Below are 13,701 nucleotides of genomic sequence, written 5' to 3'. Positions count from 1 at the left end.
CTAAGCGCAGAATCCAGGCACTCTGCAATGCGTCCCACCTAAGAACAGCTCTTAGCCGTGTCATACTGACAGTACACCATACCCCTAGCGATTTTTTGCGTACAGGTAATACAAAAATATTAGTAATGACAACAGGTCTAAATTTTTTAAGGGTTTTCTGGCAAAATATTTATTTGAAATAATAAACACCACGATCTAAATATTCATTCAGAATTTCCTTTTAACTACAAGGTGTAGACATGGTATTGTTTTATTCAAACACGTGCACAGGAAATGTTTACATAAAAAAACATTTTAGCAAGAGTTTCATACGGAAAATCCGATAGTACTCGTTAAAGCAACGCGTCAAAGCAACGTGAACAGTGTATAAACAGATCGGAAGTCCCTCAGACAACTAATTCACCTCTCGCCATCAATCCCAGCCTAGAGGATTAAACAAGACAACACATTTACGATTTTTCCCCCCTCATACCTATATATAATTGAGAGTTTTTGATTAATTACAATAAGGGATTCTTTCCAGCATTGATAATGTAGCTAATATCAGCATTTATAAATCAAGACACTAGAGACCCCTTGTTGCAGGCATTTTGCTGAAATCATTCATTAAGATAATAGCCGATACTAAAGCAACATTTTAAATTAATTAAGTTGAATAAGCTTGGTGATTAATGGGCCACGTTATGATAACACCAAAGTAATAGCTAGTTTTTCAATGGATAATGAAACAAGTCATTGGTTCAACTAGAAACGCCTTTCTATTTATTGTGTTTGCTACAATTCAGCGAATTTATCCCCAATGAATCTATCATAAACTAGACATTAGGGAGCGTAACAATGTACATATAGTAAAACCCAGACCTACAAATAATGTAAATCCTCCACAAAACAGATCTAAATAATGTAGCAGGAACAACAGTCATAGCACATAACAATCAAATAAAACCAGTTTAGTACGAGGTTTCTGTTCTTCTCCCCTGAAATAAATTCTGTTAATTGGAGCGATTTCATTCAAATACGCATACAGACACACACACACACACACACACACACAAATGTTTGTTTTTGTGAAATGTGGGGACCAGAAAAACTAAATTCCATGCTCCCTTGCCCTAACCTTAACCTTAACCCTAACCCTAACCTTAACCTAACCCTAACCTTACCTAACCCTAACCTTAACCTCAATAAAGTAACATTTATGGCTAAACTTTACCTAGATATAATGGCTAACCTTAACCCTAAACTTAACCAACAACACCTGGACCTTAAAGAAACCCCAATTCTAAGTCTAAAGTTAATTGTAAGTTTGACCCTAAAACTTAACCCTGAGCCAGAAAATGACTTTTGAAATGTGGGGACATGAAAAATGTCCCCACAAGTCACCTTGTTCAGGTTTTAGTATAGTTGTGGGGACAAAATGTCCTGACAAGTCACAAAAACAAACACACACAGACACACACACAGCATTGATACACACAATGCAAAACTCAGGTGTAGCCAGAGTAAAAGACAGACATGTTAACAGAGCCAGAAACAGCAAGAGACAGTTGCGGAAAACAGAATGTTGCATTGTGCGAAACAATAGTTAAGTTAGAGCAAATAAAAGACCAGTGTATTTTTCATTCTCAGTCTAGAGACAGGGTGTCAAAACACTATCCTTTCTTTGCTAAAGTAAAAATGTATTGTGAATTTCATCATGTTCCATTAAAACAAACAAAATATATACAGGTGCATCTAAAAAAAAAAATTATATTGTGGAAAAGGTCATTTTCTTCCTTATTTCAAATCACAAAGTGACACCTTCATATATTCTAGATTCATTACACAAGTGAAACATTTCAAGCCTTTTTTATTTCAGTCATGATGATTACAGCTTACCAAATCAAAAATCCAGTATCTCAAAATATTCAAAATAAAAAATGTATAATACTGAAATGTCGACCTGAAACTTCTTTCTGTGCCTCTCCATTCATCCTCCAGACTCTGGGAACTTGATTTCCAAATGAAATGCAAAATGTACTTTCATCTGAAGATAGGACTTTGGACCACTGAGCAACAGTCCAGTTCTTTTTCTCCTTCACCCAGGTAAGGTTTTTCTGACGTCAGCAGTCTTCCCCTTGATTGTGGTTGTGTGTACTGAAGGCCCAGGAAGTTAATCAGCTGATTAGAGCTCTTCTCAGGTTGATACTTCTCTATTGTACATTTTTTATTCTAATATTTTGAGATACTGGATTTTTTATTTCCTTAAGCTGCAAGACATAATCATCAAGATTGAAACAAAAAAGGTCTAATGAATCTAGAATATATGAAGGTGTCACTTTCTGATTTGAATTACGGAAAATGTTTCCACAATCTTCAATTTTTTTGAAATGCACCTTTATTTAGGGAGAAACAGTTAGCTAAAGCTAACATTTATTATTGAGTTAATGTGGATAACAATGGTGACCACTGCAGTAAACTGACAGTTCCGTAGGAGTGACACATTTGTTTCTGCTGAATGCAATACTGTAAAAACACCAGGAAATTGTCTCTGCTCCACAGTCTTCCCACATATAAGAGATCAATAATGTTTGATCATTTAAACATTAAAGAATCTTTTGAAACAATGTTTTAGTTCTAATATCTGTTCGGACCTCTTGGGGACAATTTGCAGTCCACAATTATATTTTTATCACGTTTCCTCCCAGCGTCCAAGCTGCTGAGAAAGATATGAAGCCGTGGCTGAATAGTCGTTAATCCATGACATGTAATGAATGTAATAAACATTCCATTTTCATCACATCGCATTTCATCACATCACGTCTGTCGATTAGCTCCTCTTCCATCGAGTCATCACATTCACAAAGAGTTCCATGTCCCTACTACGACCCCTGAACTATGACACTACGAACCCTGACCTATGACAGGCAACAGGTGGAGGACTTGGGGGGCTGCTCCAGGATGCTCTCCCTGCGCAGGTCGTCAGGCAGCGCCCCTCCGTCCCCCCAGGTGTTCAGCTCGCCGTAGACCCCCGTCTCGATCATCTCCTCCTGCCACGGAATCGGGATGTTACCCGAGGCGAATTCGTCGAAGAACTCCTGGTCAGGGTCCTCCAGGGTGACCCCCTTCACCGTCGAGAACGCCCCGACGTTATCCAGGTCCTTGGCGTAGACCGTCTTGGAGTCGGGAACAAATGGAGGAGGCAGGATGCCTGGACAACAACGACGCAAAGGTAAAGAGAATGTGGATACTGGTCAGGACGTGACCGCGAAGACGGCCACAGGTCGGTCATGCTGCGTTTCACATTGAAATGAAGTTAGGCTGCTGTCATTATGGGTTTGAATGTGCAATGTATGCGCTGTGACTCATAAAAACTAGCAACCCTTCCTCCCGACCGTCCTATCAACATTTAGACAACTACATCGCTGAAGACAGAGGCAGAAATATGTCACATTCTATAGGGCCAGTGAGCCCTGACACGGTTCACACCTTCGTCCAGCTTTCTCCAGTTGATTTCACTGAAGAACGGGTGTGATCGCAGCTCATTGCAGGAGCCATTCCTAAAGCCAAGCCTCTGGTCCACATTCTTGCACAGCAGGGCCTCGCAGATGCACTTGGCATTTTCGCTGAACTTCTCTGGGTAGGCCACAGGGTCATTCAGAATCCGCTTCTTCACTTCCTTGTTCTCCACCTGTTGGTTAGGTTCATAGAGCTGGATATAGTGTGCATTTATCTACATTTGTGTGTGTGTGTGTGTGTGTGTCTATTTAGGTTATGTTTAACCACCCTCTACGTGTCCTCTATCAATCTCTATGCAGGTTAGGGTTTCATCAGGTTACTTCGGTCCTCTACCCACTTCTATGCGTAGCCATCATGTGTTAGTTAGCTTCATCAAGCCTTTAAGTCCCAAATAGTATCCTTTAATTAGTGCACTTCTCTTTCCAGGACCCATACACTCTACATTCTCAGTCTATTGGAATGTAGCTTATGGTTTGACATTCACATGAATTCACATTTACAACTGTTAAGAACAATCAATAGGCCTTTTCATTCGTTACTAAACAATGCAAAACATACAGGAAGAACATGTCTATAAACAGAACTCAGAAATACACTGAAACCCTTTTGTTTATTAGATGGCCACAGTAATGCAGAGATGAACCATGACTGAGAAGAACAAGAGTGACACTGAAGGAGAGCCTTTAGTAGAGGGAAGGAGTGACAAGGAGACAGTACAGGAGAGAGGAAAAGTGTAAGAGGGAAGGAGAGAGGAAAGAATGTATAGTAAAAAGACAAAAGGATAGACAGAACAGAGAGTGCAGGGGGATAAGAAGAACAGGAAGAAGGAAGTGGATAAGAACAGGAAGAAGGAAGAGGTCACCTTCTCTCCTCTGGTTCTGAAAGGTCCCTTGGCAGCTATGAACTCATAGACTGTGACCCCCAGGGTGAAGTAGTCCACCGACCAGTCGTACTCCTCCCCTTTCAGCAGCTCTGGGGCCATGAACCCTGGGGAGAGGATTCAGGACTTCATTAGGATTAGGAGGGGACCCTGGGTAATACAGATGTGGTAAAGAGAGGAGGGGACCCTGGGTAATACAGATGTGGTAAAGAGAGGAGGGGACCCTCAGTAATACAGATGAGGTAAAGAGAGGAGGGGACCATGGGTAATACAGATGTGGTAAAGAGAGGAGGGGACCCTGGGTAATACAGATGTGGTAAAGAGAGGAGGGGACCCTGGGTAATACAGATTTGGTAAAGAGCAGAGGGGACCCTGGGTAATACAGGTGTAGTAGAGAGAGTAGAGGACCCTGGGTAATACAGGTGTAGCAGAGAGAGTAGAGGACCCTGGGTAATACAGGTGTAGTAAAGAGAGTAGAGGACCCTGGGTAATACAGGTGTAGTAAAGAGAGTAGAGGACCCTGGGTAATACAGGTGTAGCAGAGAGAGTAGAGGACCCTGGGTAATACAGGTGTAGTAAAGAGAGCAGAGGACCCTGGGTAATACAGGTGTAGCAGAGAGAGGAGGGGATACTCAGTGTAGAGTGACGGCATCATTTAGGTGAGAGTTAGTGTACAAGTAAGGTAAGCTGAGTTACAGGAGAGGTCAGGTGAATGACTGGTATTGTACCTGGAGTCCCAGCATAACCTTTGATCTTGTTCTGGTCATCCGCCATCTCCACAGCCAGACCAAGGTCAGAGATACGCACATTTCCTAAGAGAGAGAGAGAGAGAGAGACCACAATGTCAAAAACGCAAACACCAGGACCACAATGTCAAACCCACCTCAAACAAACGTCAGAGATACTGTTAACAGCCCAGTGTATGTTTGTGTAAACGTATGTCCTTGCGTATTAGCTGTGTGTAAGTGTGTGTATGTGTGTGTGTGTGTGTGTGTGTGTGTGTGTGTGAGTAACCACCTTTGTTATCCAGAAGCACGTTCTCAGGTTTCAGGTCTCTGTAGATTATTCTCTTCTGGTGGAGATGCTCTAGACCCTGGATGATCTGAGCAGCGTAGAAACAAGCCCTCAGCTCGTCAAACCCAGGGTTGTTTTCGTCCACATTGTAGATATGATATCTGACCAAAGAGCAGTTTAGAAGATCAGTATACAAAAAACACATGAAAGTCCAACAGCAAAAAAAGCAACATTAAATATGAATGCTGTATCTTTATTTGATCATGGTGTTGTAGCTAGATATGTGGAGTTGCAGTATTTAAAAAAAACTTTTAAAAAGGGTTCCAAAATGAGTACTATTCCCTTAAATCAGACAACTGTCTACTCATTATAATCTACACAACTCACATTTCCTGCATGAATATATTTCTACTGGGTGAATGTGGGTGAAATTTAAATATGCTTTCTGTAGTCTCCCGTAGTGTTATCGTTAGGATCCAGTTTAACTTCATGATTTTGTTTAGGTTTAAGTTACTGGATCTCACCTCAGGTCTCCTCCATTCATGATGGTCATGACCAGGCAGAGCTCAGTCTTGCTCTGGAAAGCGTAGGCCAGTGACACAATGAACCTGCTGTGGACACGCGCCAGAATCCTCTTCTCCACCATCGCCCCCTACAGGACCGGAGGGGAAATGCTTTGTTACTATGTGTGTGAAGTCTAAAAAATAAGGTTAGGATTGAAGTCAGGGTCTCCGTTACTTTCTGTCACTGACTTTACTCCTAGCTTTTCTATTGGTTATCGAAGGCCATGTTGGTCAACCAAGGAGATAAGCAGGACAAAACATTGCTCAACCTTCAGATAGAATGTATAGAATGTATAATGTAAAACAGACCCATCTTTCAGACATTCAGAATATGAAAACCAGCACACATCATGTTTTGCGTACTGTACAACATGACTGAACATGATTAAGGTCAAGCTTTTCCTTAGATGGTATTCCGCAAACGTCAGAATTGTCTTTTTGTAGCATCATATGTTCACACACATGCACACACACACACTCTCTCACACACACTCTCACACACACACACACACACTCTCACACACACTCTCACACAGTCTGATCAGAAGAGAGCCACAGCAGATCTTTTCCATTTATAAACATGGTGGTGTTGAAGCTTCATAAGGAGCTCATTAATCATTATAATGCGGCAGGGTGCTTATCACTTATGTTAGCCAGGGACGCAAATCCAGTCACACAATCTGTGCTACACACAACCACACACACTCTCTGGTCCCTTCTCTGGAAGTTTATGGACAGTTAACGTAAATCAAAATGGTGTTTATTTATATTTCATTGTGGAGGCGAGGGGCGAACCACTCTGGTTCCCCAGGACAACAATCCCATGATTGTTTGTAGTGAAATCTGCCTCGTAACTGTAAGCAATCCCACACCATCGCACGAGGTGTTGGGCAACAGTCCTGAGTGAGGGTCTTATGTTGTGTAACCAGATCCCTGTGATAATCTGAAGAGCTGTGTGACATTCTGGTTTCAGGTCAAGGTTGAAGGCCATGTACTAACGCCTGTGTGTGTGTGTGTGTGTGTGTGTGTGTGTGTGTGTGTGTGTAACGTAAGTCTGTCCTTTAATCGTCCTCCATTAGAATAGCTTATCCTGGACAGATACTGTGACTTGTGTTATAAGTGGTGATCATCGACCCAGTACAGAGTCTGCAGTAATCCAGAACGACATTCATTAGGGATTGCATATATTTTAGCACCCACAGTACCTAAAATGATTCACACCGTACAAGTACTTAGTTAAATTTGACAACAGGCTTGAATGCATCCCTGACCATTATGGAAGGCTGAAATTCCACAATGAGTTTGACATTACATTTTCCTTACATGTCTCACGTAAGAAACAGTTCTTGACAACCCATTAGGACCCATACTCCCTCCATGAACCTCACTACCCACTATTTTACTATTTTCCTCTGTTTACTCCATTTCAAGAGTCAACTGAGGGAGTATGCCGTTCGTAAAGACCCTCACCTCAAATCCCTTTCTCTTCTTAAGCCTCTTCTTGTTGAGCTTCTTGCAGGCGTAGAGTTTCCCCGTGGCCTTCATAGAGGTGGCATGCACCTCCCCGAAGCCGCCTTTGCCCAAGACCCGGAAGTCCACAAACCAGTCCTCACCCACAGGCTGCATCTCCAGCCACTTCCACTGCAGAAACCTCTTCAGGTACATGCTCTCCAGGTAGAACGTATAGGGGACCTCCTTCAGGTAGTCCAGGACGCTGGCCAGGGTCTCGTTGAACAGGTCGTCCGCGGCTTCCGCCTGCCTCTCCTTCACCTTGGTGATGCCGTTCTCCGGCAGGAAGGGGCAGAAGAGCTTCCCGCCAGGCTCCATGTAACGAGACAGCATCTTGGAGGCTTTCCTGGCTCTGTCTTTGTCCTCCGACTGGTTGTAGTCCTCGATGTCCTTCCAGAGGCGGGAGGGTGCTTTGTAGTCATTGTGGGATTCCAAGAACTCCCGGAACAGGCGTTTTCCAATGGGCTGCTCCACGCAGGCATTCTGGAAGCCCAGGTCCAGCGTTTCCCTCAGGCCTTCACACACTGTGATGTGAGGCAGCTTCAGGCGCGCGTGGTACTTCTTGTCCCGGTTGGCGGACATGTTGGCCGTGCCATCGAAGCTCCCGCGTGCCGAGATGTAGGCCGAGTTGGCCACCACCGTTGTCAAGCTTCCCAAATCCATGGCGACGCGAGGACTCGGGGGAAAAAACAAAGAGACAGAGTGGGGAAAGAGGACGGTAACAAAAGGCTCAGGGCTCCAGTGGGAAATGGATCAGGAGATAATGAGAAAATCCCTGGCCAGCTCCTGTCGTCCTGGAAACCGGAGAGGCAGAGAAGAGAGGAGACATCCAAGACAGACTTGACCAAAATGCTGTCAGGAAGTAAAAGGATTAAAGTCGTCCGAAGGCTGTCCTGACCCAGTAGAGGAGAAATCTGTCTGTCTCCACCCCTGGAGTGCCACACAGAGACATACACACTGTTTCCCTCAATGGGAAACAACTGAGCCTGAGAAGTTTAGCCTCTGCCACTCATTCTCATACACACACACAAAATCACATAACAGAGATCTACCTGACACAACACCTTTGTGTACAGACTTCTTCCACTAACGCCATAATACTGTCCTCTACATTTATCCTGTGACACAAAGTATGGAGAGAGAGGTAGAGAGGTGAAGAGTGAGAGAGAGAGAGAGAGTGAGAGAGAGAGATGGGCATTAGACAGTGGTAGCTTTCATATGTGGTGTGTGGTCAACGTTGGTAGAATTCAGTGAAAGTAGAGCTTTTATCAAACACAACACAGTTGTAATGTTTCCACTGACTTTTTCTTCATATTTTGACACTAAATGTTGATCTTCAGCCAAAACCTAATAAAAAATTTTTTTAAAGGTGAACTTCAATCAATAGATAACACAGCGTAATATATTAAACAAGGTTATGCAACATAAACACACGCATGGAAGCAAACGTCAAGACTGCTGAAATAATTTTTTGGAATGACCCAGGTCCTGTTATGTCCGGTGAAAATTAAACACTGGCCCACTGTACACTGGCCCACTGTACACTGGCCCACTGTACTGGCCCACTGTACTGGCCCACTATCAACAAACACCTTTGAAGGGACCATGAAGTTTGTTCTGAGTCGGTCTGTTCATCTATCCATGGGAAGAAACCGAAACGCTTCATGAAGCAAGACAATGATTCAGACGTCCACATTCAAAAGGCTGAAAAAGCAACACATTTAACCTTTTCTGGTTAAAATAAACGAGTCACAAATACAGCGTGCTCTTTGGTTTTAGATGAAGATCAGTGATGAAACACGACATCTTCCTGTCAGTGAATGCCCCCCATGTCACCGTTATCAGTTTCTATCAGAAAACAGCAGGATGAAAACAACGATAATGATGACTGTGAAAACAAAGCCTGCTCCAGGGTCCTCCCCTGTCTCAACGACTGATGGAACTGCCACCACAGCTTCGCTTTGAGCCAAACAACCACGGGGGACGCCAGGTGACATCCATACCCTCCTAGCCATTCCACGACCACAGGGACACCAGGTTTTCAACAAGCCTAGCTGATTGGCTCTGCCCCTCCACTACAACCACATACCTGGAGCGTGTCCTTATCATCGTGTATAAAAGGCAAGTACACAGGAACGTAGCTGCATACTGGTCTCCACGCCAGAGAAGGAGGCCTGCTCTTAACAGAAATACAGTACATCTATAATAGAAGTACAGTAGTACAACTACAACAGAACTACAGTATTAGTGGCATAACTACAACAGAACTACAGTATTAGTGACATAACTACAACAGGAGTACATTATTAGCTGTAGAACTATAGCGTAGAGGGAAACAAACTCTCTGGTAAAAGACTTTCTGATTTTTTTTTTAAAGGAGAGACAGCCAGAGAAGGAAGGAAAAAAGAGAGAGCTAGGTCGGTCTCTCTCGTACACTTTGACCAGGTAAAAAGTGAAGCCAGGTTGCCAAGTTGTGAAGAGGTATCCCCGCTGCCAGTGTAGCATCTTCCCTGGCTGACAGGATTCTAGCCAACCAACATGGCAACCTTGAAGGAGAAGAGAACGTGTGGCCAGAAGTGTGAGGACTTTGGTCGCTTTGTGTGGAACTCTGACACAGGAACTCTGTTTGGGAGAACCCCAGAAAAATGGGGTACGTATCACACCAAAGACGGATTAAAAGTGTGTGTCTGTGACTGAGGTGTGTGTGTGTGTGTGCATTCAAGTTTGATTTAATATACTTATGAGTACCAAAACACCTCAAAAGACTAGCAAACCAGACCATGCAAACAGAAAGACTACTGAGGCTGACAGGTTAGGGTTAGAATTAGGGTTAGGAGTTTAGGTTAGTTTTACATTTAGGGATTGGATTAAAGAAGTAGAATCCTTTTGTTTTATTTTAGGTTTCAGGAAATCATACGTTTCTGAATGGTAATCTACTGCTGTTCCTGAAAAATATCTAAGTAAAAATGTGTGCGTGAGTGTCTGTGTGCATGTGACTGAATGGTTGAGTACGCCTGTGTGTGTTTTTGCGTGTGTCTGGGCTGACAAGAAACTGTAACCTGGAGCACAATATGAAATGAATGAAAAAAGGTTTACCCACGTGTTCAGCAGTAACACCTGTCTTTGCCGTGTCCTTTAGAAAGGCTATCAGGGTTGTGTTGTTCCGCTGTGTGGACATTAGATTGGCCAGACTTGATTGCAGTCTGAGTGATAAGCGTTTTCTGAGGAATGACCTCTGGCCGACCTCACAGAGGACACCTCTGCAGAAAGTCGAGGCAGACGGATATGAACTGTCTTTCTCTCCCTGTCCCAGTATTCACCTGTCTCACTCTCCCGTTCAGTGTACATCAGCCTGTACTATGTGGCCTTCTACGTGATAATGACAGGGCTGTTCTCTCTGGCCATCTGGACTCTGATGTACACCCTGGACCCGTATACCCCAGACTACCAGGACCGCTTAAAGTCACCCGGTAAGAAGGAGCAAACCCAAATGTCACCCTATTCCCCAACATGGTGCCATAGGGCTCTGGTCAAAAGTAGTGTACTGTATAGTTAGTAGGGCATAATTTGGGATTCAGACACGTGTTGCAACAAAATAAATGCTGCATAGTTTTCTCCTTCTGGGGGGAACCACCCCATTAGCCCCCCATTTCTCTCTCTCTGGCCCCCCACCTGGAGTAACCTTTGTGTATATATTGTGTGTGTGTAGGAGTAATGGTCTATCCGCCAACGTACGTTGAGGAGGATGTTGTTCTTAGCTACAACACGTCCGATAAAGCCAGCCAGAACAAGATGTCCAACTACCTCACTGCCTTCCTCAAAGGTAACTGTTCCAAAGTGCATCCTATTCCCTATGTAGCGCACTACTCTGCAAGACGGTGCCATCGTTTTCTGACTGACCAGCAGACTATCAATTCCCTCAAACCAACTGCATTTGCTAGTCGATATTTTGACTTTTCGGCATCCTGGTGAATCTTTTAATTGTTCCTTTTCTTTTTCTCCCTCCCGGTTCCGTCCCTCCGTCTCTCTCAGGCTACAACGACACTGTGCAACTGTCGAACATAAACTGCACCCGGGGAAAGTACTTCATCCAGGACAGCTTCGATGCGCCGCGCCACACCAAGTACTCCTGTCGCTTCGACCAGAGCATGCTGGGAAACTGCTCCGGCCTGGATGACCCCACATTCGGCTACAATGGCACGATGCCCTGCGTCATCATCAAGATGAACAGGGTGAGCTCTTCATCACGTAAAGCCCAGGATCGCCACCTTATCTTTTGACGTAAACCTGTTATTTAAAACACACTGGCATGAGGACACGTTTTGGGTGCTTCGAATCCTAAATGCTCATTGGCTGATAGCCGTGGTATATGAGAACGAATACCATGGGACTGACATCACATCACTCTTTAACTGTCCTAATTGCACTTTGGCTTAAATAATACAGGATGTCTATGTAACACGTGTTATATGCACTTTTTAATACATTTACGCACAACAGTGGAACTTCGTTCTAACACAATGGGCTCGCGTATAATGAATATAATGTTGTTTCCAACCTAGATCATCAGGTTCCTGCCTAACAACGGCACTGGTGTTGCGCCACATTTGAACTGCACAATACTGGTGAGTAACTGCAGTATGACCATGGATCCTCGTGTAAACTGAGTAAGAACCAGGATGGCCACGCTGAACAACGTCACGACTGCACGTGTTAAACATACGTTAGATTACACTAAACTCACAGATGTGGTCGTGTCATGTTTTTTGGAACCCTTAACTTAACATGGTGCAGTGAAAGTACTGTGCGTGTTTTTGTAATTGGCGACAAGTATATTCAGATAACTCCATTGTTTCCATCATTTAATAAACGCCATGTGTGTAAACTGTAGAGTGGCCACAGAAATGTAGACGCGATCGAGTACTTCCCAACCAACGCAACCTTCGATCTGTGCTACTACCCTTACTACGGCAGGCTGGCTCAGGTAAAAATGACAACACGGTGTTCTAATTTCCTCTTCAATTTGGAAATCACCTGAAATGACACCCATTGTTTTGGTTTCTACCACAGCCTAGCTACGTTAACCCACTGGTGGCCGTGAAGTTCCACCTGGTGAACGACAGAGAGGCTAAGATCCAGTGTCGCGTGGTGGCCCACAACATCGCCTATCAGGACTCCTACGAACCATACCAAGGGAAGGTCGTCTTCCAGCTCAAGGCTCTGAAATAACATGTTCCTATTAGGGGACTTCTCATTTACCCCATTTCAAACACGTCCTCGAAGTGTGTTACAGAACCAATGACGGATAAACGAAAGTCATTTTGAGGACTAGTATGTGTAGTATCTGGACCAATGTCTTATATGAAATATATTTTACACATTAATTTTGTACATTTCCATCCCTTGTTTTACCTAAATGCATCCGGATTATATTATGGGGTCATTAAATACTATTTTACTGAAGAAAATCATAACCTATTTTAATCAAACATGTATATGAAACCCCCCCAAAAAATCACAAGGGTTTCCTAGATAAAGTTTACATTAAACTATAAGTAAAAACTGACCATGGACATTTTTCATTACATTAACACTAAAGATTTCAATCGGAATAATCAAATAAAGCTAGTAGCTCTCATATGCACACAGGTTACGCATATTTTACGAGCATAATTAATATGAGATCTTTGTGTGTTTAGAATGAATATCTTGAGTAAAAAGGATTTTACAGCAGTTGCAGACTTTGTGGTAAAATGCAATTTCTGGAGCCGAACAGGTGACTCGTATTCACAGTTTTGTCATAATGGCTTCTGTGACAGCATGGGACATGCCAGTGCTTTCCACATTTTACACTTATGTTTTTGGGGAAAACTCCTATACAAGACCCTGGAAGCCTAGTATTTTTAGCTTGGGCAGCACCATTCAGGAAAACGGTAGTATTGGTTGGGGAGGATCACATGATTACATCCATTAAGGCTTAGCCAATCAAAATGTAAATTCCCAACTACAGGTTGGAGTAAGAATTGTCACATCTATTCCTATATGCATTTTCCACCATTCAAGAGTACTCAAGCTGGAATTAAAATACAACAAAGAAAAAAACATAAGTAGCAGTTAATTACCACTCCAGTTTGAGTAGAGCAAAACACTTCCAAACGGGTGGGCATCAATATGGACTAGTGTTCACTCATCTGACCATATGAAACCACATTAGCTATTAAACAGAAAACCCAGTAA

The 13,701-nt window shown here is 43.3% G+C and overlaps 2 protein-coding genes across 2 annotated transcripts; one reads left to right on the top strand and one right to left on the bottom strand.

The window, feature by feature from the left end:
• Nucleotides 1-2,233: 2,233 nt before the first annotated feature.
• Nucleotides 2,234-8,749, bottom strand: grk1a (G protein-coupled receptor kinase 1 a). Its single transcript, XM_010886740.4, has 7 exons — nt 7,426-8,749; nt 5,917-6,044; nt 5,396-5,553; nt 5,107-5,190; nt 4,361-4,485; nt 3,469-3,670; nt 2,234-3,190 (listed from the first exon to the last, which is right to left on the bottom strand). The coding sequence occupies exons 1-7, from the start codon at nt 8,125-8,127 to the stop codon at nt 2,898-2,900; spliced, it is 1,692 nt and encodes a 563-aa protein (XP_010885042.2). The 5' UTR covers nt 8,128-8,749; the 3' UTR covers nt 2,234-2,897.
• An 857-nt stretch (nt 8,750-9,606) lies between these two features.
• LOC105020060 (ATPase H+/K+ transporting subunit beta) lies at nt 9,607-13,692 on the top strand. The gene is made up of 7 exons (XM_010886739.4): nt 9,607-10,114; nt 10,806-10,934; nt 11,174-11,287; nt 11,497-11,696; nt 12,027-12,089; nt 12,356-12,448; nt 12,535-13,692. The coding sequence occupies exons 1-7, from the start codon at nt 10,003-10,005 to the stop codon at nt 12,691-12,693; spliced, it is 870 nt and encodes a 289-aa protein (XP_010885041.1). The 5' UTR covers nt 9,607-10,002; the 3' UTR covers nt 12,694-13,692.
• The last annotated feature ends 9 nt before the right edge of the window (nt 13,693-13,701 follow it).

The sequence above is a fragment of the Esox lucius genome, chromosome 22, assembly GCF_011004845.1.
Source record: "Esox lucius isolate fEsoLuc1 chromosome 22, fEsoLuc1.pri, whole genome shotgun sequence".
Lineage (NCBI taxonomy): Eukaryota > Metazoa > Chordata > Actinopteri > Esociformes > Esocidae > Esox > Esox lucius.
Note: the sequence above shows the minus strand (reverse complement) of the source record. Positions and strands in the feature narration are given on the sequence as shown.